Consider the following 25,656-nt stretch of genomic DNA (forward strand, 5'->3'; position numbering starts at 1 on the left):
TGTGGTCAATCATATTGCAAAAAAAAAAAAAGAATAACAAAACATTTTTTTAATTAGAAATACATATTTTTTTTGTCATTTTCGTCATTAGACTCTTTAATTACATTCAGCATAGCAGGTAACATGTCAAGTAAATGCCATTACAATCAAAGTACCCTATTAATGCAAACATATAAAATAATGAATATGGTCTTATGTTGCTTTTAATTTTGAGTAGTCACAAAGTCTGAATCACTTGTGATGACAGATGTTTGCTCAGGTGTTGTTTTGGGTGTAAAGCTGACATCATCATAGGGGCTTTCCTCTTCTTCTTGGGGCTGATGTGTCTGGATGTGTGAGTAGAGAGCATCTGTGTTGTTGCGGAGTTGGACGCTGCTATAGTAACTATCATCCTCCTCTATTGGTTGAGCTGAGATATCGTCGTACACATAATCTGGGTTTATCTGATGAAGAGAGAAGAGAAACATTTTTATTTTATATTTCTGTGTATTTCAAATTCTTATAACCAAATTAAAAGATTTCAAACCGAGGTCAAATGAATGGGAGGGTTCAATATAGCTGCATTTGCCTGAAAGAACTCTTGATGTATATAAGACTAAAAGCTGAATTGTAGTGAGAAAATAAAACATTATTTATGTACAATATTGGAAAATATAACATTCATGGAACATATGGGACAATGCATCTCTCTTTCATTAGAACAATGGTTGAAGCTGCTGTTTGGACTCGGTTGAACTCTCTGAATAGATGAGGACGTTTTTCTTATGGAAGAAACTGTTAAAATTCTCTGCTTTACCTCCTCCAAGTTGACAGAGGTTTCAGTTCTAGGAGACTGGATGGAAGTCTTCTTTCTTCTAGAGAGTGAAATGAATAGGTGAAGCCAGGTTAGTGTGAAAGAGAATGTGAAAGTCATTGCTTTGAAGCAGAGCACAGTGATGCTCACCTTATCCACAAGAAGATGGAGGTGGGTATTATAACCAGGAGAAGAACAACGATTCTTATGGCTGCTTGAGTCCATTTTCTTCTTCTGTGTACAGTGAGCATCTTTTGATGAGAGCTCTTTTGGAGCATTTTAACTTTGCAGGAGTAGTTTCCTGCATGTTCACTGCTGACGGGGTCTAGAACTAGGTACTTGCTTTGTGTTTCTGTCAGATTCAGAGGTTGATTGTTCAGGTACCAAATGTAGTTCATGTTGTCCGTCAGAGGACAACTGGTTCTGCAGGTAAGCGTGACTCTCTGCCCCTCGGTCACCTCCTCCTCAGAAGGACTAAACTTCACTCTCAGATCTGAAAGATGAGATTGGTCAGTTGATAAAGACGTTCCTGAACAAGTGTCTTCTAAAACAACCCAAATAAGCAAGAAGGGTAAATGGAATTAGTTTGTTGAATTAGTTTCCTTATTATTATCAATAGTAACTCTCTATAGAAAGTATGCAGGTGTTTAATCTAAATACTGTACCTACCTGTGACGACCAAAGTCACCCATGGAGCAGCCGTCAATTTCCCTGATTCACCTTCGATTCTGAATATGTATTCTGCTGAGTCATTCTTGTTAAGTTCATTGATTGTCAGGATGTGGCGGTTCATCACTCCATGCAACTTAATACGATCTGTATTCCTTATCAGCTCTTCACCAGGCACCATATCACTTCTCCTATACTTATACCACAATCTAGACTTCCACTGCTGGTTGTAAGGTTGCGAGTATTCACTGGAGATGTTCACTGAGGAACCTTGCAGAGCACAGATCCTCCTGTTGACATAATTCACTCTGGAGCAGGTTTCATCCTGAAGACCTGAAACAGAGATTTTAAACAATTCATCAAACAGTTTATCTTTCTCCCTTTTACAGGCTCTTGACTCAAATCTTTTATGAATTACAACACAAACGGGCTCATACTCACAAAGTTCATCAGAGAACAAGTGCTCTACAGCACAGGAGTAAGCGTGAGGAGAGGAGCTGAGAACTAATCGTGGTGCCGGCTCCAATTGTCTGTTTTTGTACCATGTGATGGTTTGAGCTTCCGTCTGTGGACAGCTGGTGTTACAGGCCAGTTTGACCTGCCACCTGTCTTTAGTCTTTTGAACTTGTATTTCTGTTGTGAGAGATAAAAAAACAAACTGCTTCTCACCACTTCATCTCTGACACGTTAATCATGATGGGCTAATAACTTGAGTGATCGGATAATCCCTGCCACATAATGATGAGTGAAAATCCATCCATGCTTTCTTTAGTTAATTTGTATACAAACACACACACACATTTCCATTCTCGACCAACTCATGCCGAACCTCAACCCGACCAGAACTCATATCTCATGGTCCCTAACCAGGACCTCAGTATGACCGGGCTTCAACATGTAAGTTAACTAACGATCTCTGGTGAAACACTGTAGATCTTCTTAATTGTGAAAACATTATTTAAAGGATTTAGACGTATTGGATTGGGAGTGTGTTTGTGTGTAAGTATTTGTGAAACTTCACCTCTGGGATATGTGATGGAGCACGGCTCATCTTCTGGTCTCTGCTGATTTGAGCACATTCTGCCTTTAGCATAGGTCACAGTGAAGCAGGCTGATGTGAGAGAAGCTGGACAAAAGAAAAACAACATTCTGTGGTGAACAGTGTTTCACAAGCTGTACAATTCAAGGCAGCAGGATATGGAGCCACATGTTGTCACTCACCCACTGAGACTTCAGGGGCTCTGAGATGCTCGTGGCCTTTGATAGCACAGGAGTATGTGACTGATTCCTCGCTGCTGATTAGCTCCTGGTACCAAGGAGACGAGTCCTGATAGAGAAACTCTGTGTTCTTGTACCAGATATAGACCACAGGTCTTTCAGTCAGAGGACAACTGCTGCTGCACATCAGGGACACTGTCTTTTCTCCTGTGGCAGGAAACACCTTCACCTGCAGGTCTGAGATGATGTTGAATAAAACAAGAATTAATGCACTGATGTTATTTTTTCAGTATTAAATTAATCATAAATAACTGAACCACTATACCTGCAACAAGGAGCTGAATTTCTGTCCCCTGGCATTTAGTTCGTCTGTAATTAACGTCACTACAACAGTAAGTGTTTGTATCACTCTCTCTCAGATCATTGATCGTCATAGTGAAGTCACTCTCTTCAGATATGTTCACACGTTTTCCCTTTGCAAAGATCTGATCGTGAAACCTCTTCCAGCCCTCCCAGCGAACAGTGAACCATTTCATGCTTGATGTGGGAAGTTGAGCTGAGCAGTGTAGATCCACTGATGAACCTTTTAAGGCACAGATGCTGTTTGCTCCAACCCCTTTAACAGAAAAGCATTTTTATAGTTCTTAACTTGTAGAAGAGAAATTGTACATTAATTGTTTATGTAAATATCGATTTGCTGTAATATGTGAAGGGCAGAATATGAGAAAACATTTTTAATGTCATCTTTAATTGACTATTATGCTGATAAACATTTAAATGTCTTACAGTTCAGTAATGACTCACAGTTAGTGTTGTAGAAATAAACTATCATTCTTACCTGAGATGTACAGGAACAAACCCATGAACACACATTCAGCTCCTGTCGACAACATGGCCAGTGTTGTCTTTAGCTTCTCAACAGAAGGTATGACTTTAAATGAAAGCTCATCAAAAATGTTAACTTAAAATTGGTAAAAATCTATCACAGAGAAAATAAAAGAGTGAAGTCAGAATTGTCTGCTTGTCTGTGTGAGACGGTTTATCAGACCTCAACTTGTAAAATACTGTTTCCTCGTTATCTTTATTTTAAAAAAAAGGTTTCTATGCATTTCCTGTGTTATGTGACTCGCCTGCTAACGTGTTAGATTATATCTCTGTGGCTTCTAGATACTGACCCTAACCTCAGTAAAACTTAGCCTTGCAGCAATGTTCTCACAACTTAAACACCATGTTCATGACTATGTATCCACAAACTTAGAAGTTTCATTTGTGAGCAGCAAAAGTCTCTTAATAATCATGGAAGTGTATTGGAAGTAACATAATAAACCTAGAGTTCCATCTCTCATTGTCTTTTAACAAGTTTCTTAGCTGTTGCTCACATGAAACTAATTTGAAACTATAATGTTGCTCTGACAGTCCATACCTCCACCAAGGCTAATAAGTATTATGTGTCAAAGCAGCGTTTCCAGTTAATTATCCAGACGGTGGAGGCCACCAGATTGTAGTTTGCTCCGTCACATTTTCATAATCAACCAAACCCTTTTTAAGCTTCTCTTATTATTGTAACATTGAATCTCTAGATTGGTGTTTTTCCACATTGCTGCATTGTATCGTTTTGTGTTGTACAATTTGCAGCACTATTTACCATGTGCTTGCACTATCATCCCTCAAGTTTTTACCATCCACACAGTCAGTCAGACCTCAGTTTCAGCTGCAGTTGTGTGCTTGTTTGCTGTCACTTGGAATTAACCATATACGTATTGAGTTAAGTTTGTGGGAAACTTCCTGTGTGTGTTCTTCCTTTGGCCACGTCCCACCCCTCCACAAAATGTCATAGTGTCAGTTCAGCTGTTTTTGTGTAATCCTGCTAATTTACAAACTCAAACACTGATGATTTATGGCGTTTATTCGTTGTCATTTTTATTGACGTTTCAATTCATAATATGATAATAAGGTTTTAAGGTTTTTTGTTTCATTTTTTTGAAAAACTAACCTAATTTGAAGTTAAAATGTTATTTATACTTCCTATTTTTCGTAGCTGTAAGAATTATAACATAATGTTGACTAACTCTGTTTGAGGGACCAGCTGATAATGTTGTCCATGCTAATGCTGATTTTTGTTGAACAACATTTTTCCTCTGTGTTTTGGCTTCTCATCTAAATGCAAACAGCATTTTAACTTACTAATATAGAGATTTTACAAACGCCTTCCAATAGTGCAGATTTTTGCAGAACATGGATTCTGCTTTTCTGTTTGTGAAAACAAAACAAAGCATTTTGGAAATGATGATTGTCCCAGTTTACTTTACTCGTGCCGACTGCTGCTTTGTGTAATGAGCATACACCAGAAACAACAACAACAATGGCTGCTGTCTACCAGTTTCAGTAGTTTTGTTATCAGTTCTTGGTCCAGTTACACGTGTGCAGCTAAATGTAGCAGCTCCACATTTCAAACATTAATCGGAGCTTGACTTACCCAATTTTACTTGGAACACATTATTCTTCTCTGGTTTTGGTGGATTGTTAATTACAGACTTTTCCGCCACCTACTGGCCCAGCAAGCTCGTTTGAGTGTTTGTTGTCTGCAGTAGTTTAGACAAGGCCTTTGTCAGTAGTGATGTGCTAATTTCAGAGTTCCACTAACAGACCAGTTTGCCTGAAGGTGGAAATAGAAATGCATTTGTAGACTTGTGGTCAATCACGTTACAACATAAAGAAACAAATATATCAAAAACATTCATTAGAAATATAGATTTATTTCTCATTTTGGTCACAAGACTCTTTAATTACATTCAGCATAGCAGGTAACATGCCAAGTAAATGCCATGACAATCAAATTAGCCTATTAATACAAACATGAAAAATAATGAATTTGGTCTGAGGCAGCTTTTAATTCTGAGTAGTTACAAAGTGTGAATCACTTGTAATAACAGATGTTTACTCAGGTGTTGTTTTGGGTGTAAAGCTGACAACATCATAGGGGCTTTGCTCTTCTTCTTGTGGCTGATGTGTCTGGATGTGTGCGTAGAGAGCATCTCTGTTGTTGGGGAGTTGTACGCTGCTTTAGAGAATATCATCCTCCTCTATTGGTTGAGCTGAGATGTTCTCGTACTCTTGACCTGGGCTTATCTGATGAAGAGACAAGAGAAACATTTTTAGTTACTATTTTTGTGTATTTAAAATTCTCTTAATAAAACGTACAGATTCCAACAAATGTCAAATGAATGGGAGGGTTCAACATAGCTGCATTTGCCTGGATTAAGTATTGATGTGTAAAAAAATTAAAACTGAGTTGTACTGAGAAAATTAAACGTGATTTATGTACAGTATTGTTTAATATACAATAAGTCAATAGGACGTTTGTCTAATGGAAGAAACTGTTAAAATTCTCTGCTTTACCTCCTCCAAGTTGACTTTAATTACATTCAGCATAGCAGGTAACATTTCAAGTAAATGCCATTACAACCAAAGTAGCCTATTAATACAATCATATAAAAGAATGAATATGGTCTAAGTTAACTTTAATTTTGAGATGTCACAAAGTCTGAATCACTTGTAATAACAGATGTTTGCTCAGGTGTTGTTTTGCGTGTAAAGCTGACATCATCATAGGGGCTTTCCTCTTCTTCTTGGGGCTGATGTGTCTGGATGTGTGCGTAGAGAGCATCTCTGTTGTTGGGGAGTTGGACGCTGCTGATGAAGAGACAACAGAAACATTTTTATTTTATATTTCTGTGTATTTCAAATTCTTACAACCAAATTAAAAGATTCCAAACCAAGATCAAATGAATGGGAGGGTTCAATATAGCTGCATTTGCCTGAAAGACGATTGATGTATATAAGACTAAAACCTGAATTGTCATTAGAAAATAAAACATGATTTATGTACAATATAGGAAAATATAACATTCATGGAACATATGGGACAATGCATCTCTGTTTTATTAGAACAATGGTTGAAGCTGCTGTTTGGACTCGGTTGAATTCTCTGAATAGATGAGGACGTTTGTCTAATGGAAGAAACTGTTAAAATTTTCTGCTTTACCTCCTCCAAGTTGACAGAGGTGTCAGTTCTAGGAGACTGGATGGAAGTCTTTTTTCTTCTAGAGAGTGAAATGAATAGGTTAAGCCAGGTTAGTGTGAAAGAGAATGTGAAAGTCATTGCTTTGAAGCAGAGCACAGTGATGCTCACCTAATCCACAAGAAGACGATGATGGGTATTACAACCAGGAGAAGAACAACGATTCTTATGGCTGCTTGCGTCCATTTTCTTCTTCTGTGTACAGTGAGCATCTTTTGAAGAGAGCTCTTTTGGATCATTTTAACTTTGCAGGAGTAGTTTCCTGCATGTTCGCTGCTGACGGGGTCCAGAACCAGGTACTTGCTTTGTGTTTTTGTCAGATTCAGAGGTTGATTGTTCAAGTACCAAATGTAGTTCATGTTGTCCGTCAGAGGACAACTGGTTCTGCAGGTCAGCGTGACTCTCTGCCCCTCGGTCACCTCCTCCTCAGAAGGACTAAACTTCACTCTCAGATCTGAAAGATGAGATTGGTCAGTTGATAAAGACGTTCCTGAACAAGGGTCTTCTAAAGCAACCCAAATAAGCAATGTGGCTGTTCATCAGTCCATGAAACTTAATACGATCTGTTTTTGTTATCAGCTCTTCACCAGCCTCCATATCACTTCTCCTATTCTTATACCACGATTTAGTCTCTGACTGCAGGTAGTAAGGATGCGAGTATTCACTGGAGATGTTCACTGAGGAACCTTGCAGAGCACAGATCCTCCTGTTGACATAAATTAATCCGACGCAGTTTTCATCCTGAATACCTGAAACAGAGATTTTAAACAAATCATCAAACAGTTTATCTTTCTCCCTTTTACAGGCTCTTGATTCAAATCTTTTATGAATTACAACAGATCACAAACGGGCTCATACTCACAAACTTCATCTGAGAACAAGTGCTCTACAGCACAAGAGTTAGAGTCAAGAGAGGAGATGTGAACTGGTTGTGGTTCCTGCTCCAATTGTCTGTTTTTGTACCATGTGATGGTTTGAGCTTGCGACTGTGGACAGCTTGTGTTACAGGCCAGTTTGACATGCCCCCAGGCTTCAGTCTTTTGAACTTGTATTTCTGTTGGGAGAGAAAAAAAAAAAAACTGCTTCTCACCACTTCATCTCTGTCACATTCATCGAGATGGGCTAATAACTTGAGTGAGCAAATAGTTATTGGATAATACCTGCCATATAATGATGAGTGAAAATCCATCCATGCTTTCTTTTGTTAATTGTTACACATACACACACGTTTCCATTCTTGACTAATTCATGCCGAACCTTAACCCGACCAGAACTCATATCTCATTGTCCTTAAACAAGACCTCAGTATGACCGGGCTTCAACGTGTAAGGTTACTAAAGATCTCTGGTGAAATGCTGTAGATCTTTTAAATTGTGAAAACATTATTTAAAGGGCACATATTATGAAAATTCCACTTTTGTAGGGCTTCTACACGTTAATGTGGGTATCTGGCATGTCTACCGTCCCAAAAACTCTGGAAAAAAACAACTCCCGCGATTTGTTGTGGTTCCTCTATGTCAGAAACGATATGCTAGAGTGCGTCGAATGGGATAACGACCGAAAAATACGTAATTTTCCAAACATGCCCATGTAGGGAGTCTTGCTACATGGCCTTGGACCACCCCCCACCATCATCTCACCGGCTCCGGGGAGAGATGGCCCGGCTCCTCAGCTAGCGTTAGCTCGCGAGCTAACGCGCTCCACCCTTTCCCCGGGAGACGGCGCCAACGGAGCCGGGCCAGTGGAGCCCATGCCAACGCTGCAAGCTAGCGTTAGCTGGCTGCTGCTACCCGTCAAAACAGGTCAATCTGAGGAATGGTGTTTCAGACAGGGTAAAAAGGGTGCTGTTTTAAATGATCCTTGTGGTATTTTGACCAAAATATGTTACAGACATTTCATTAAGACCCCAAGGAACCATATCAACTTGTGGTAAAATGGTCATACGATGGGTCCTTTAAAGGATTTAGACGTATGGGGTTGGGAGTGTGTTTGCATGTTATTATTTGTGAATCTTCACCTCTGGGATATGTGATGGAGCACGGCTCATCTTCTGGTCTCTGCTGATTTGAGCACATTCTGCCTTTAGCATAGGTCACAGTGAAGCAGGCTGATGTGAGAGAAGCTGGACAAAAGAAAAACAACATTCTGTGGTGAACAGTGTTTCACAAGCTTTACAATTCAAGGCAACAGGAAACGGAGCCTCATGTTGTCACTCACCCACTGAGACTTCAGGGGCTCTGAGATGCTCGTAGCCTTTGACAGCACAGGAGTATGTGACTGATTCCTCGCTGCTGATTAGCTCCTGGTACCAAGGAGACGAGTCCTGATAGAGAAACTCCGTGTTCTTGTACCAGATATAGACCACAGGTCTTTCAGTCAGAGGACAACTGCTGCTGCACATCAGGGACACTGTCTTTTCTCCTGTGGCAGGAAACACCTTCACCTGCAGGTCTGAGATGATGTTGAATAAAACAAGAATTATTGCACTGATGTTATTTTTGCAGTAATAAATTAATAATAAATAACTGAACCACTGTACCTGCAACAAGGAGCTGAATTTCTTTCCCCTTGCATTTAGTTTGTTTGTCATTAACGTCACGACAACAGTAAGTGTTTTCATCACTCTCTCTCAGATCATTGATCGTCATAGTGAAGTCGCTCTCTTCAGATATGTTCACATGTTTTCCGTCTGCAAAGATCTGATAGTGAACCTCCTTTTTTCCCTCCAATCGAACAGTGAACCATTTCATGCTTGATTTGGGACGTTGAGCTGAGCAGTGAAGATCCACTGATGAACCTTTTAAGGCACAGATGCTGTTTGCTCCAACCCCTTTAACAGAAAAGCAGTTTTATTAGGGCTGGGCAAGTTAACTTGATATAATCACCTTAACTCATCAATTAATTAACGGCGACAATTATTTTATCGCGCATTAACGCAGGTTTTATTATTTATTGCAGAGGTCTTAAACAGGGGGTCCGCGACCCCTAGGGGGTCTGCGGAGGTACTGCAGGGGGGTCGCAAAATCTTTGGTTGATTAGATAATTTAAATTTTTTTTTATAATTTTTTAATTATTTTTGAACCAATTTTTTTTCCACAAATGTAAATGTCTTTAAATACACATTAACATGCATCCAACATATTGTGAGGCTGATATGACCTTCTTCCTGACAACCGTCCAAGATTCGTCAGGTAAATCATGCGATTAATCGCGATTAACACTTTTAATCGTTGCCCAGCCCTAAATTTTATAGTCCTTAAGTTCTAGAAGATAAATTGTCGATTAATTGTTTTTTGTGAATACTAATTTTCTGTAACATATGTCAAGAGCAGAATCTGAGAAAACATTTTGAGCGTCACACTTTTTTCTTCAAATCAATCTACAATTGTCTAATATGCTAAAAAAAATATAAATTTATTACGGTTCAGTAATGATTCACAGTTAGTGTTGTAGAAATTAATGATCATTCATACCTGAGATGTACAGGAACAAACCCATGAACACACATTCAGCTCCTTTCGACAAAATGGCCAGTGTTGTCTTCAGCTTCTCAACAGCAAGTATGATTTTAAATGAAAGCTTATCAAAATTTTTAACTTTAAATGGTAAATATCTATCACAGAGAAAAAGGAAGACTGAAGTCAGAATGGTCTGCTTGTCTGTGTGAGACTCTTTGTCACACCTCAACTTGTAAAAAATCACTTCCTCATTATTCTTAGTTTAACAAAAGAGTTCTATGCATTTCCTGTGTTATTTGACACGACTGCTAAAGTGTTCGATTTTATCTCTGTGGTTTCTAGATACTGACCGTAACCTCAGTAAAACTCTGACTTGCAGGATTGTTCTCAGAACTTAAACACCATGTTCATGACTTTGTAAATACACATTAACATGCATCCAACATATTGTGAGGCTGATATGACCTTCTTCCTGACAACCTCCATCCGTCCAAGGTTAGATAAGTTGTGTGCTACCCATCAGGGTCCGACATCTCACGAATGTAGGAGTATGTGTGCCATCCACACATGGCTGGAGGATTTACTGTCTCTTCTACATGTATGTTAAAAATAAAAACATGAATCTGTGAATTACTTTAATAGCTCAGTGTTGTATGCAAGATGTATGTTTATAAATGTCAATGGCATGGCCACCCTGTACCTTGCACATGTTTAAATTAAAAACATGAATATTTGAACCAGTGAAATATTTGAATAGCTTAGCAATAACAGGGTAGCTATGTTTATACATGGCACTAGGCCGTTTAATATAAAACACAATTTTATACAATATATATAGTAGGGGGTCCCTGCTCCATCTCTCCACCAGTTTGGGGTACCTTGGCCTGAAAAATGTGAAGACCCCTGATATATTGTACTATTGTGAAAGTCAGGCTTTTATTTTGTGAAAGTCTGTTGCTGACTGCTGCGGAACCGGAAAAGAAACGAATTGGTGAATAAACAAAGTTCTTCCAGACGTTGGAGTCGACAGAACCAAAGTTATTTGTAATCACTGCCAAGTTGAATTTTCTTATCACCGGAGTACTCCCAGTCTCAAATATCACCTAAATGCAAAACACACAGTTGATACCAGCAAATCATTCAACGACACCAACAGTGGAGCGAGGCTTCGGCAGACTACGTTAGATGCAGGGAGGAGTATAGATAATCAAAGGCAAGAGAAGCTAACAAATTCCATAGTGAAGTGGATAGCGACAGGCTGCAGGCCGATGAGTGTTGTGGAAGATGTGGGTCTGAGAAACATTTGGAAACAAATGACAGCAGGTATGAGATGCCCTCAAGACGCACCATCTCACGAAGAATACATGAGTTGTATGAAAAGGAGAGGACTGCAAAAGCGACAACTTTACACTAGCACCCGCTGTTGCTCTCACTGGGGACTACTGGACATCACTCGGTAACCACAATTACCTCAGAGTCACATTGCATTATATTGATGAAAAGTGGGTGCTGCATTCGGATCTTCTGACTTTGATGAAAACAGAGGAGAGACATTATGCTGAAACGTGCAAGGGAAACTTTACTGACGTTGCACAGCAGTGGAATGTGTCAAATAAAGTCACCACACTTAGCACAGATAGTGCACGATATATGATTGCTGCTGCGAGACAACTGCCTTTAGATCATGTCCCCTGCTTCCCACACAGTCTCAAGCGTTCAGTCACAGTATCTCTGCAGAACAGTGCGATTGAAAATATCCTTAACAGACTAGTCCTCTGCGCAGTAAATGCCAGCAGTGAACTTTTTGGTGCTTCACCACACTCTAACATTAATGCCCTGGCAGTGGCAATAAGCTTTAGTAATGTGTTTGTTTTGATAACATTGTTTAAGTTGAGATTTACACAAAGTATTTATTTTATTTAACTGCTACTATATACAAATGCTGATGTTAAGTGTTTGTTTGCACAATAAATGTTATGACACTTTAGTTCATATGGCAGTACATTTAAAATAACAGTGTCAAGTTCTAGGAATTGACAAACTGCACTGAAAGTGTTTTCTGGTGTCTCACTCTAACAGGGACATTTGATACTAGACTGGTTTTGCTGCTCCCTGAAGAGAGTAAAATGTTTCTGCTGTTACCTCAGAAATTGCCTGTTTTAATGATATGATTGTGGCTCAGGATTTTGTGGCCAGTTTTTTTTTTATTTTCATAACGAACAGGATAACATTAATGCCCTGGCAATGGCAATGAGCTTTAATTTTGTATTTGCTTTGATAACATTGTTTAAGTTGAGATTTAATCTGAATATTTAATTTAACTGCTGCTGTATTAAAATGCTGATGTTAAAAGTGTTTGCAAAACAAATGTTGTGGCACGTTCGTTCATATGGCAGAACATTTCAAATAAAAGTGCGCTATACACTACTTTTGAATTCATTATTGGATTTCGCGTATACAAATGCGATTATTTGTGATTAATCAGGTAAATCATGCGATTAATCGCGATTAAAACTTTTAATCGTTGCCCAGCCCTAAATTTTATAGTCCTTAAGTTCTATAAGATAAATTGTGGATTAATTGTTTTTTGTAAATACTAATTTGCTGTAATATTTGTGAAGAGCAGAATCTGAGAAAACATTTTGAGCGTCATACTTTTTTTTTCAAATCAATCTACAATTGTCTAATATGCTTAAAAACATTTAAATTTATTACGGTTCAGTAATGATTCACAGTTAGTGTTGTAGAAATAAACTGTCATTCATACCTGAGATGTACAGGAACAAACCCATGAACACACATTCAGCTCCTTTCGACAACATGGCCAGTGTTGTCTTCAGGTTTTCAACAGCAAGTATGACTTTTTATGAAAGCTTATCAAAATTTTTAACTTTAAATGGTAAATATCTATCACAGAGAAAAAGGAAATACTGAAGTCAGAATGGTCTGCTCGTCTGTGTGAGACTATTTGTCACACCTCAACTTGTAAAAAATCACTTCCTCATTATTCTTAGTTTAACAAAAGAGTTCTATGCATTTCCTGTGTTATTTGACTCGCCTGCTAAAGTGTTAGATTTTATCTCTGTGGTTTCTAGATACTGACCGTAACCTCAGTAAAACTTTGACCTGCAGCAATGTTCTCACAACTTAAACACCATGTTCATGACTTTGTAACCACAAACTCACAAGTTTCATTTGTGAGCTGCAATAGTCTCTTAATAATCATGGAAATGTATTGGATGCAACATAATAAACCTAGAGTTCCATCTCCCATTGTCTTTTTACAAGTTTCTTAGCTGTTGCTAACATGAAACTAATTTGAAACTAGAATGTTGCTCTGACAGTCCATACCTCCACCAAGGCTAATAAGTATTATGTAATATGTCAAAGCAGCGTGTCCAGTTAATTATCCAGACGGTGGCGGCCACCAGATTGTAGTTTGTTCCACCACATTTTCATAATCAACCGAACACTATTACATTTCTATTATTATTATAACATTTAATATCTAGATTGGTGTTTTGCCACATTGCTGCATTGTATCGTTTTGTGTCGTGCAATTTGCAGCACTATTTGCCATGTGCTTGCACTATCATCCCTCAAGTTTTTACCATCCACGCAGTCAGTCAGACCTCAGTTTCAGCTGCAGTTTAGTACTTGTTTGCTGTCACTTGGAATTAACCATATACGCATTGAGTTTAGTTTGTGGGAAACTTCCTGTGTGTATTCTTCCTTTGGCCACGACCCACACAACCACAAAATGTCATGGTGAAAGTTCAGCTGTTTTTGTGTAATCCTGCTTATTTACAAACTCAAACCCTGATGATTTATGGCGTTTATTCTTTGACATTTTTATTGATGTTTCTATTTGTCTTATGAAATTTAGAAAGTTTCAAGGTTCTTTGTTTTAGTTTTTTAGAAAAATTAACTTAAATTTAAATCAAAACGTTTTTTACACTTCCTTTCTTTTGTTGCTGTACGAATTATAACATAATGTTGATGAACTGTGATGTTGTCAATGCTAATGCTGATATTTTGCTTATTGAAATTTTCCTCTGTGTTTGGGCCTCATCTAAATGCAAACGGCATTTTAACTCACTAATATAGAGATTTTTACAAACGCTTTCCAATAGTGCAGATTTTTGCAGAACCTGGTTTCTGTTTATCCGTGTTTGAGAACAAAACAAAGCATTTTGGAAATGATGATGTCACAGTTTACCTCACACGTGCCGACTGTTGCTTTGTGTAATGAGCATACACCAGAAACAACAACAACGATGGCAGCTGTTTACCAGTTTCAGTAGTTTTGTTAGCAGTTCTTGGTCCAGTTACACGTGTGCAGCTAAATGTAGCAGCACAGCTCCACATTTCAAACATGGACTGGAGCTTAACTTGCCCAATTTGACTTGGAACACATTATTCCTCTCTGGTGTTTGGTGGATTGTTGATCACAGACTTTTCCGCCACCTACTGGCCCAGCAAGCTCGTTTGAGTGTTTGTTGTCTGCAGTAGTTTAGACAAAGGCTTTGTCTGTAGTGATGTGCTAATTATAGAGTTCCTCTAACAGTCCAGTTTGCCTGAAGGTGGAAATAGAAATGCATTTGTAGACTTGTGGTCAAGCATGTTGCAACATAAAAAAAACTATAAAAAAAACATTTATTAGAAATATATATATTTTTTTTTCTCATTTTGGTCACAAGACTCTTTAATTACATTCAGCATAGCAGGTAACATGTCAAGTAAATGCCATTACAACCAAAGTAGCCTATTAATACAAACATGAAAAATAATGAATATGGTCTTAGGGAGATTTTAAATTTCAGTCACAAAGTCTGAATCACTTGTAATAACAGATGTTTGCTCAGGTGATGTTTTGGGTGTAAAGCTGACAACATCATAGGGGCTTTGCTCTTCTTCTTGGGACAGATGTGGCTGGATTTGTGAGTAGAGAGCATCTCTGTTGTTGGGGAATTGAACGCTGCTATAGTGACTATCATCCTCCTCTAATGGTTGAGCCGAGATATCGTCATACACATGATCTGGGCTTATCTGATGAAGAGACAAGAGAAACATTTTTATTTACTATTTCTGTGTATTTAAAAGTCTTTTAACGAAATGAATAGATTCCAAAAGGAGGTCAAATGAATGGGAGGGTTCAATATAGCTGCATTTGCCTGGAATAACTTTTGATGTATATAAAACTAAAAACTGAATTGTCCTGAGAAAATAAAACATTATTTATATACAGTGTTGTTAAATATAACGCACATGGAACATTTGGGACAATGCATCTCTGTTTCATTAGAACTCAGGTTGAAGCTGCTGTTTGGACTCAGTTGAACTCTCTGAATAGATGAGGACGTTTGTCTAATGGAAGAAACTGTTAAAATTCTCTGCTTTACCTCCTCCAAGTTGATAGAGGTTTCAGTTCTAGGAGACTGGATGGAAGTCTTCTTTCTTCTAGAGAGTGAAATGAATAGGTGAAGCAGGGTAAGTGTGAAAGAGAATATGAAAGTCATTGCTTTGAAGCAGAGCACAGTGATGCTCACCTAATCCACAAGAATACGATGATGGGTATTACAACCACAAGAAGAACAACGATTACTATGACTGCTTGAGTCCAGTTTCTTTTTCTGTGGACAGTGAGCATCTTTTGATGAGAGCTCTTTTGGAGCATTTTCACTTTGCAGGAGTAGTTTCCTGCATGTTCACTGCTGACAGGGTCTAGAACCAGGTACTTGCTTTGTGTTTTTGTCAGATTCAGAGGTTGATTGTTCAAGTACCAAATGTAGTTCATGTTGTCTGTCAGAGGACAACTGGTTCTGCAGGTCAGCGTGACTCTCTGCCCCTCGGTCACCTCCTCCTCAGAAGGACTAAACTTCACTCTCAGATCTGAAAGATGAGATTGGTCAGTTGATAAAGTCGTTCCTGAACAAGTGTCTTCTTAAAACAACTCAAATAAGCAAGAAGGGTAAATGGAATTAGTTTGTTGAATTAGTTGCCTTATTATTATCCTTAGTAACTCTCCACAGAAAGTATTCAGTTATTTAATCTAAATACTGTACCTACCTGTGACGACCAAAGTCACCCCAGGAGTAGCCGACCTCGTCCCTGCATCACTTTCTATTCTGAATATGTATTCTGCTGAGTCATTCTTGTTCAATTTATTGATTGTCAGGATGTGGCGTTTCATCAGTTCATGAAACTTAATACGATGTGTATACACTATCAGCTCTTCACCAGCCGCCATATCACTTCTCCTATTCTTATACCACAATTTAATCTTCGGCTGCTGGTAGTAAGGATGTGAGTATTCACTGGAGATGTTCACTGAGGAACCTTGCAGAGCACAGATCCTTCTGTTGACATAATTCACTCTGAAGCACTTTAGAACCTGAATACCTAAAACAGAGATTTTAAACAAATCAAAACAGTTGATCTTTCTCCCTTTTACAGGCTCTTGACTCAAATATTTTATGAATTACAACTCAAACGGGCTCATACTCACAAACTTCATCAGAGAACAAGTGCTCTACAGCACAGGAGTAAGAGTCAGGAGAGAAGATGCTGAGACCTGATTGTGGTGCCGGCTCCAATTGTCTGTTTTTGTACCATGTGATGGTTTGAGCTTCCGTCTGTGGACAGCTGGTGTTACAGACCAGTTTGAAATACCTCCTGACTTCAGTCTTTTGAACCTGTATTTCTGTTGGGAGAGAATAAAAAAACAAACTGCTTCTCACCACTTCATCTCTGCCACGTTAATCGAGATGGGCTAATAACTTGAGTGAGTAAATAGTTACTGGATAATCCCTGCCACGTAATGATGAGTGAAAATCCATCCATGCTTTCTTTAGTAAATTTATACACAAACACACACGAGTTTCCATTCTTGACCAATTCATGCCGAATCTTAACCCGACCAGAACTCATATCTCATGGTCCCTAACCAGGACCTCAGTATGACCGGGCTTCAACGTGTAAGGTAACTAACGATCTCTGGTGAAACACTGTAGATCTTTTAAATTGTGAAAACATTATTTTAAGGATTAAGACGTATGGGGTCGGGAGTGTGTTTGCATGTAAGTATTTGTGAAACTTCACCTCTGGGATATGTGATGGAGCACGGCTCATCTTCTGGTCTCTGCTGATTTGAGCACATTCTGCCTTTAGCATAGGTCACAGTGAAGCAGGCTGATGTGAGAGAAGCTGGACAAAAGAAAAACAACATTCTGTGGTGAACAGTTTTTCACAAGCTTTACAATTCAAGGCAACAGGATACGGAGCCACATGTTGTCACTCACCCACTGAGACTTCAGGGGCTCTGAGATGCTCGTAGCCTTTGACAGCACAGGAGTATGTGACTGATTCCTCGCTGCTGATTAGCTCCTGGTACCAAGGAGACGAGTCCTGATAGAAAATCTCTGTGTTCTTGTACCAGATATAGACCACAGGTCTTTCAGTCAGAGGACAACTGCTGCTGCACATCAGTGACACTGTCTTTTCTCCTGTGGCAGGAAACACCTTCACCTGCAGGTCTGACAGGAGGTTGAATAAAACAAGAATTAATGCACTGATGTTATTTTCACAGCAATACATTAGTAAAAAATAACTGAACAACTGTACCTGCAACAAGGAGCTGAATTGCTCTCCCCTGGCATGTAGTTTGTTTGTCATTAACGTCACCACAACAGTAAGTGTTTTTATCACTCTCTCTCAGATCATTGATCGTCATAGTGAAGTCGCTCTCTTCAGATATGGTCACACGTTTTCCGTCTGCAAAGATCTGATCTGTATCCGTCTGGTTGTTCTCCCCGGGAACAGTGAACCATTTCATGCTAGATCTGGGAAGTTGAGCTGAGCAGTGTAGATCCACTGATGAACCTTTTAAGGCACAGATGCTGATTGCTCCAACCCCTTTAACAGAAAAGTGTTTTTATAGTTCTTAACTTCTAGAAGATAAATTGTACATTCATTGTTTTTCTAAATATCAATTTGTTGTAATAAATGTGAAGAGCAGAATCTGAGAAAATATTTGAGTGTCATCTTTTTTTCTTTAACTCATTCTACAATTGACAAATGTGCTAATGAACATTTTAATTTCCCACGGTTCAGTTACGATTCACATTCAGTATTGTAGAAATAAACGATCATTCTTACCTGAGATGTACAGGAACAAACCCATGAACACACATTCAGCTCCTGTCGACAACATGGCCAGTGTTGACTTCACCTTCTCAACAGAAATTATGACTTTAAATGAAAGCTTATCAATCATTTTAACTTTAAATGGTAAAAATCTATCACAGAGAAAAAGAAAGACTGAATACAGAATGGTCTGCTTGTCTGTGTGAGACGGTTTGTCAGACCTCAACTTGTAAAGAATCACTTCCTCATTATTCTTAGTTTAACAAAAGTGTTCTATCCATTTCCTGTGTTATTTGACTCGCCTGCTTACGTGTTAAAGTTTGTCTCTGTGGTTTCTACATACTGACAGTAACCTCAGTAAAACTTTGACTAGCAGCAATGTTCTAACAACTTAAACATCATGTTCATGACTTTGTAACCACAAACTCACGAGTTTCATTTGTAAGCTGCAATAGTGTCTTAATAATCATGGAAGTGTATTGGATGTAACATAATAAACCTATAGTTCCATCTCCCATTGCCTTTTAACAAGTTTCTCAGCTGTTGCTAACATGAAACTAATTTGAAACTAGAATGTTGCTCTGACAGTCCATACCTCCACCAAGGCTAATAAGTATTATGTAATCTGTAAAAGCAGCGTGTCCAGTTAATTCTCCAGACGGCGGCGGCCACCAGATTGTAGTTTGTTCCACCACATTTTCATAATCAACCAAACCACTTTTACACTTCTCTTATTATTATACATGGAATCTCTAGATTGGTGTTTTTCCACATTGCTGCATTGTATCGTTTTATGTCGTGCAATTTGCAGCACTATTTGCCAGGTGCTTGCAATATCATCCCTCAAGTTTTTACCATCCAGGCAGTCAGTCAGACCGCAGTTTCAGCTGCAGTTGTCTGCTTGTTTGCTGTCACTTGGAATTAACCATATACGCATTGAGTTAAGTTTGTGGGAAACTTCCTGTGTGTGTTCTTCCTTTGGCCACGTCCCACCCCTCCACAAAATGTCATGGTGTCAGTTCAGTGTTGTTTGTGTAATCCTGCTAATTTACAAACTCAAACACTGATGATTTATTGCGTTTATTCGTTGACATTTTTATTGTTGTTTCTATTCATATTTTATTATTCTATTCATATTTTGAAAATTAAAAGGTTTCAAGGGTCTTTGTTTTAGTTTCTTTGAAAAAATTTCTTAATTTTAAATTAAAATGTTTTCACACTTCAGATCTTTTAATGCTGTAAGAATTATAATATAATGTTGATGAACTCTGTTTGAGGGACCAGACAAGAATGTTGTCAATGCTAATGGTGATATTTTGCTAATTGAGATTGGTCCTCTGTGCTTGGGCCTCTCATCGAAATGCAAATGGAATTTTAAGTCACTAATACAGAGATTTTTACAAACGCTTTCCAATAGTGCAGATTTTTGCAGAACCTGGTTACTGTTTATCCGTTTGTAGAAACAAAACAAAGCATTTTGGAAATGATGATGTCACAGTTTACTTCGCACGTGCTGACTGTTGCTTTGTGTAATGAGCATACACCAGAAACAACAACACAATGGCTGCTGTTTACCACTTTAAGTAGTTTTGTTATCGGTTCTTGGTCCAGTTACACGTGTGAAGCTAAATGTAGCAGCAAAGCTCCACATTTCAAACATTGACCGAGCTTGACTTGCCCAATTTGACTTGGAACACATTATTCTTCTCTGGTGTTTGGTGGATTGTTGATCACAGACTTTTCCGCCACCTACTGGCCCAGCAAGCTCGTTTGAGTGTTTGTTGTCTGCAGTAGTTTAGACAAGGCCTTTGTCTGTAGTGATGTGCTAATTTTAGAGGTCCACTAACAGACCAGTTTGCCTGAAAGTGTAAATAGAAATGCATTTGTAGACTTGTGGTCAATCTTGTTGCAACATAAAAAAAACGATTATAAAAAAAGATTTATTAGAAATGTAATTCTTTTTTCTCATTTTCGTCATGAGACTCTTTAATTACATTCAGCATAGCAAGTAACATGTCAAGTAAATGCCATTACAATCAAAGTAGCCTATTAATACAAACATATAAAATAATGAATATGGTCAGAGGCAGCTTTTAATTCTGAGTAGAGACAAAGTCTGAATCATTTGTAATAAAAGATGTTTACTCAGGTGTTGTTTTGGGTGTAAAGCTGACAACATCATAGGGGCTTTGCTCTTCTTCTTGGGGCTGATGTGGCTGGATTTGTGAGTAGAGAGCATCTCTGTTGTTGGGGAATCGGATGATGCTATAGTAACTATCATCCTCCTCTAATGGTTGAGGCGAGATATCGTCGTACACATGAACTGGGCTTATCTGATGAAAAGACAAGAGAAAATTTTTTTTTTTAACTTTTTATGTGTATTTAAAATTCTCTAAACAAACTGAACAGATTCCAAATTGAGGTCAAATGAATGGGAGGGTTCAATATAGCTGCATATGCCTGGATTAACTCTTGATGTATATTAAATTAAAAACTAAATTGTACTGAGAAAAAAAACTTGATTTATGTACAGTATTGTTAAATATAACATTCATGGAACATATGGGACATTGCATCTCTGTTTCATTAGATTGCTTTACCTCCTCCAAGTTGACAGAGGTTTCAGTTCTAGGAGACTGGATGGAAGTCTTCTTTCTTCTAGAGAGTGAAATGAATAGGTGAAGCCAGGTTAGTGTGAAAGAGAATGTGAAAGTCATTGCTTTGAAGCAGAGCACAGTGATGCTCACCTAATCCACAAGAAGACGATGATGGGTATTATTACCAGGAGAAGAACAACGATTCTCATGGCTGCTTTAGTCCATTTTCTTCTGTGGACAGTGAGCATCTTTTGAAGAGAGCTCTTTTGGAGCATTTTAACTTTGCAGGAGTAGTTTCCTGCATGTTCACTGCTGACGGGGTCTAGAACTAGGTACTTGCTTTGTGTTTCTGTCAGATTCAGAGGTTGATTGTTCAAGTACCAAATGTAGTTCATGTTGTCCGTCAAAGGACAACTGGTTCTGCAGGTAAGCGTGACTCTCTGCCCCTCGGTCACCTCCTCCTCAGAAGGACTAAACTTCACTGTCAGATCTGAAAGATGAGATTGGTCAGTTGATAAAGACGTTCCTGAACAAGTGTCTTCTAAAACAACCCAAATAAGCAAGAAGGGTAAATGGAATTAGTTTGTTGAATTAGTTTCCTTATTATTATCAATAGTAACTCTCTATAGAAAGTATGCAGGTGTTTAATCTAAATACTGTACCTACCTGTGACGACGAAAGTCACCCCAGGAACAGACGGCAATTTCCCTGCATCACCTCCTATTGTGAATATGTATTCTGCTGAGTCATTCTTGTTCAGTTTATTGATTGTCAGGATGTGGCTGTTCATCAGTCCATGCAACTTAATACGATCTGTTTTCCTTATCACCTCTTCACCAGGCACCATATCACTTCTCCTATATTTATACCATAATCTAGACTTCAACTGCTGGTAGGAAGGATGTGAGTATTCACTGGAGATGTTCACTGAGGAACCTTGCAGAGCACAGATCCTCCTGTTGACATAATTCACTGTGAAGCAGTTTTGATCCTGAACACCTGAAACAGTGATTTTAAACAATTCATCAAACAGTTTATCTTTCTCCCTTTTACAGGCTCTTGACTCTTTTATGAATTATAAAACAAACGAGCTCATACTCACAAACTTCATCAGAGAATAAGTGCTCTACAGCACAGGAGTAAGAGTCACGAGAGGAGATGGGAACTGGTTGTGGTGCTTCCTCCAATCGTCTGTTTTTGTACCATATGATGGTTTGAGCTTCCGTCTGTGGACAGCTGGTGTTACAGGCCAGTTTGACATGCGATATGTATTTAGTCTTTTGAACGTGTATTTCTGTTGGGAGAGGATAAAACAACAAACTGCTTCTCACCACTTTATCTCTGCCATGTTAATTGAGATGGGCTAAAAACATGAGTGAGTAAATAGTTACTGGATAATCCCTGCCACATAATGATGAGTGAAAATCCATCCATGCTTTCTTTAGTTAATTTGTTCACATACACACACACACGTTTCCATTCTTGACCAATTCATGCCGAACCTTAACCCGACCAGAACTCATATGTCATGGTCCCTAACCAGGACCTCAGTGTGACCGGGCTTCAACATGTAAGGTAACTAACGATCTCTGGTGAAACTCTGTAGATCTTTAAAATTGTGAAACATTACTTAAGGATTAAGACGTATGGGGTTGGGAGTGTGTTTTTGTGTAATTAATAGAGAAGCTTCACCTCTGGGATATGTGATGGAGCACGGCTCATCTTCTGGTCTCTGCTGATTTGAACACATTCTGCCTTTAGCATAGGTCACAGTGAAGCAGGCTGATGTGAGAGAAGCTGGACAAAAAAAAAAAGACATTCTGTGGTGAACAGTTTTTCACAAGCTTTACAATTCAAGGCACCAGGATACGGAGCCACATGTTGTCACTCACCCACTGAGACTTCAGGGGCTCTGAGATGCTTGTAGCCTTTGACAGCACAGGAGTATGTGACTGATTCCTCGCTGCTGATTAGCTCCTGGTACCAAGGAGACGAGTCCTGATAGAGAAACTCTGTGTTCTTGTACCAGATATAGACCACAGGTCTTTCAGTCAGAGGACAACTGCTGCTGCACATCAGTGACACTGTCTTTTCTCCTGTGGCAGGAAACACCTTCACCTGCAGGTCTGAGATGATGTTGAATAAAACAAGAATTAAAGCAGTGATGTTATTTTCACAGCAATAAATTAATAATAAATATCTGAATAACTGTACCTGCAACAAGGAGCTTAATGACTCCACCCTGGCATTTAGGTTGTTTGTCATTAACGTCACTACAACAGTATGTATTCTTATCACTCTCTCTCAGATCATTGATCGTCATAGTGAAGTCGCTCTCTTCAGATATGTTCACACGTTTTCTGTCTGCAAAGATCTGATCTGGAACCTTCTTTTTTCCCTCCAATAGAACATTAAACCATTTCATGCTTGATGTGGGAAGTTGAGCTGAGCAGTGTAGATCCACTGAAGAACCTTTTAAGGCACAGATGCTGTTTGCTCCAACCCCTTAAACAGAAAAGCATTTTTATAGTTCCTAACTTCTAGAAGATAAATTGTACATTAGTTGTTTTTGTAAATACCGATTTTCTGTAATATATGTGAAGTGCAGAATCTGAGAAAACATTTTCAGTGAAGTCTTTTTTTCTTCCAATCAATCTACAAATGACTAATATGCTGATAAACATTTAAATTTGTCACGGTTCAGTTACGGTTCACAGTGAGTATTGTAGAAATAAACGATCATTCTTACCTGAGATGTACAGGAACAAACCCATGAAAACACATTCAGCTCCTGTCGACAACATGGCCAGTGTTGTCTTCAGCTTCTCAACAGAAAGAATGACTTTGCATGAATGGTAAAAATCTATCACAGAGAAAAAGATTGAAGTCAGAATGGTCTGCTTGTCTGTGTCAGACGGTTTCTAAGATCTCAACTTGTAAAAAACAGTTTCCTCATAAACAGAGCTCTTTGCATTTCCTTTGTTATATGACGCCCCTGCTAACGTGCTAGATTATATCTCTGTGGTTTCTAGAAACTAAGGGTAACTTCAGTAAAGCTTTGCCCTGCAGCAATGTTCTCACAACTTAAAAAACATGTACATGACATACACAAACTCACACGTTTAATTTGTCAGCAGCAATACTCTCTTAATAATCATGGAAGTGCATTGGATGTAACATAATAAACCTAGAGTTCTATCTCCCATTGTCTTTTAACAAGTCTCTAAGCTGTTGCTCACATGAATCTAATTTGAAACAAGAATGTTGCTCTGACAGTCCATACCTCCACCAAGGCTAATAAGTATTATGTAATATGTCAAAGCAGCGTTTCCATTGCTGCATTGTATCGTTTTGTGTCGTGCAACTTGCAGCACTCTTTGCCATGTGCTTGCACTATCATCCCTCAAGTTTTTAACTGCAGGCAGTCAGTCAGACCTCAGTTTCAGCTGCAGTTGTCTGCTTGTTCTCTGTCACTTGGAATTAACCATATATTTATTGAGTTAAGGTTGTGGGAAACTTCCTGTGTGTATTCTTCCTTTGGCCACGTCCCAGCCCTCCACAAAATGTCATGGTGAAAGTTCAGCTGTTTTTGTGTAATCCTGCTAATTTACAAACTCAAACCCTGATGATTTATGGCTTTTATTCATTGACATTTGTGTTGTTGTTTCTATTCATATTTTAAAAATAAGAAGGTTTGAAGGTTTTCTGTATTTTTGAAAATTTACTTAATTTGAAATTCAAATGTTTTTTACACTTCATATCTTCTCTCTGTTTGAGGGACCAGCCGAGAATGTGGTCAATGCTAATGCTGATATTTTATTAAATGGAATTTTCCTCTTTGTTTGGGCCTCTCATCTAAATCCAAAGGGCATTTTACAAACGCTATCCAATAGTGCAGATTTTTGCAGAACCTGGATTCTGTTTATCCGTGTGTGAAAACAAAACAAAGCATTTTGGAAATGATGAGGTCACAGTTTACTTCACACGTACCGACTGTTGCTTTGTGTAATGAGCATACACCAGACACAACAACAACAATGGCTGCTGTTTACCAGTTTCAGTAGTTTTGTTAGCAGTTCTTGGTCCAGATACATGTGTGCAGCTAAATGTAGCAGCACAGCTCCACATTTCAAACATTGACCGGAGCTTGACTTGCCCAATTTGACTTGGAACACATTATTCTTCTCTGGTGTTTGGTGGATTGTTGATCACAGACTTTTCCGCCACCTACTGGCCCAGCAAGCTTGTTTGAGTGTTTGTTGTCTGCAGTAGTTTAGACAAGGCTTTCGGCTGAAGTGATGTGCTAATTTTAGAGGTCCACTAACAGGCCAGTTTGCCTGAAGGTGGAAATAGAAATGCATTTGTAGACATGTGGTCAATCACGTTACAACATAAAGAAACGAATATATCAAAAACATTCATTAGAAATATAGATTTATTTCTCATTTTGGTCACAAGACTCTTTAATTACATTCAGCATAGCAGGTAACATGTCAAGGGGATGCCATTACAATCAAAGTAGCCTATTAATACAAACATATAAAATAATGAATATGGTCTGAGGCAGCTTTTAATTCTGAGTAGTCACAAAGTGTGAATCACTTGTAATAACAGATGTTTGCTCAGGTGTTGTTTTGGGTGTAAAGCTGACAACATCATAGGGGCTTTCCTCGTCTTCTTGGGGCTGATGTGGCT

The 25,656-nt window shown here is 38.6% G+C and overlaps 1 protein-coding gene across 1 annotated transcript; it reads right to left on the reverse strand.

The window, feature by feature from the left end:
• Nucleotides 1–21,107: 21,107 nt before the first annotated feature.
• On the reverse strand, nt 21,108–23,765 carry LOC133015541 (uncharacterized). The gene is made up of 6 exons (XM_061082768.1): nt 23,711–23,765; nt 22,854–23,087; nt 22,654–22,758; nt 21,799–21,960; nt 21,343–21,451; nt 21,108–21,111 (listed from the first exon to the last, which is right to left on the reverse strand). Exons 1-6 carry the CDS (start codon nt 23,763–23,765, stop codon nt 21,108–21,110), a joined length of 669 nt encoding a protein of 222 aa, XP_060938751.1.
• Between the last annotated feature and the right edge of the window lie 1,891 nt (nt 23,766–25,656).

Source organism: Limanda limanda, chromosome 2 (genome assembly GCF_963576545.1).
Source record: "Limanda limanda chromosome 2, fLimLim1.1, whole genome shotgun sequence".
Lineage (NCBI taxonomy): Eukaryota > Metazoa > Chordata > Actinopteri > Pleuronectiformes > Pleuronectidae > Limanda > Limanda limanda.

What these genes read in the sequence shown, in the direction of transcription:
- LOC133015541 (XM_061082768.1), bottom strand. Translation starts at nt 23,765, where the DNA reads ATGTTGTCGACAGGAGCTGAATGTGTTTTCATGGGTTTGTTCCTGTAC. An exon ending in TTTGTTCCTGTACATCTCAG is followed by an intron (nt 23,088 to 23,710) that starts GTAAGAATGATC and finishes ACATCATCTCAG; the next exon opens with ACCTGCAGGTGAAGGTGTTT. An exon ending in AGCCCCTGAAGTCTCAGTGG is followed by an intron (nt 22,759 to 22,853) that starts GTGAGTGACAAC and finishes TTTTTTGTCCAG; the next exon opens with CTTCTCTCACATCAGCCTGC.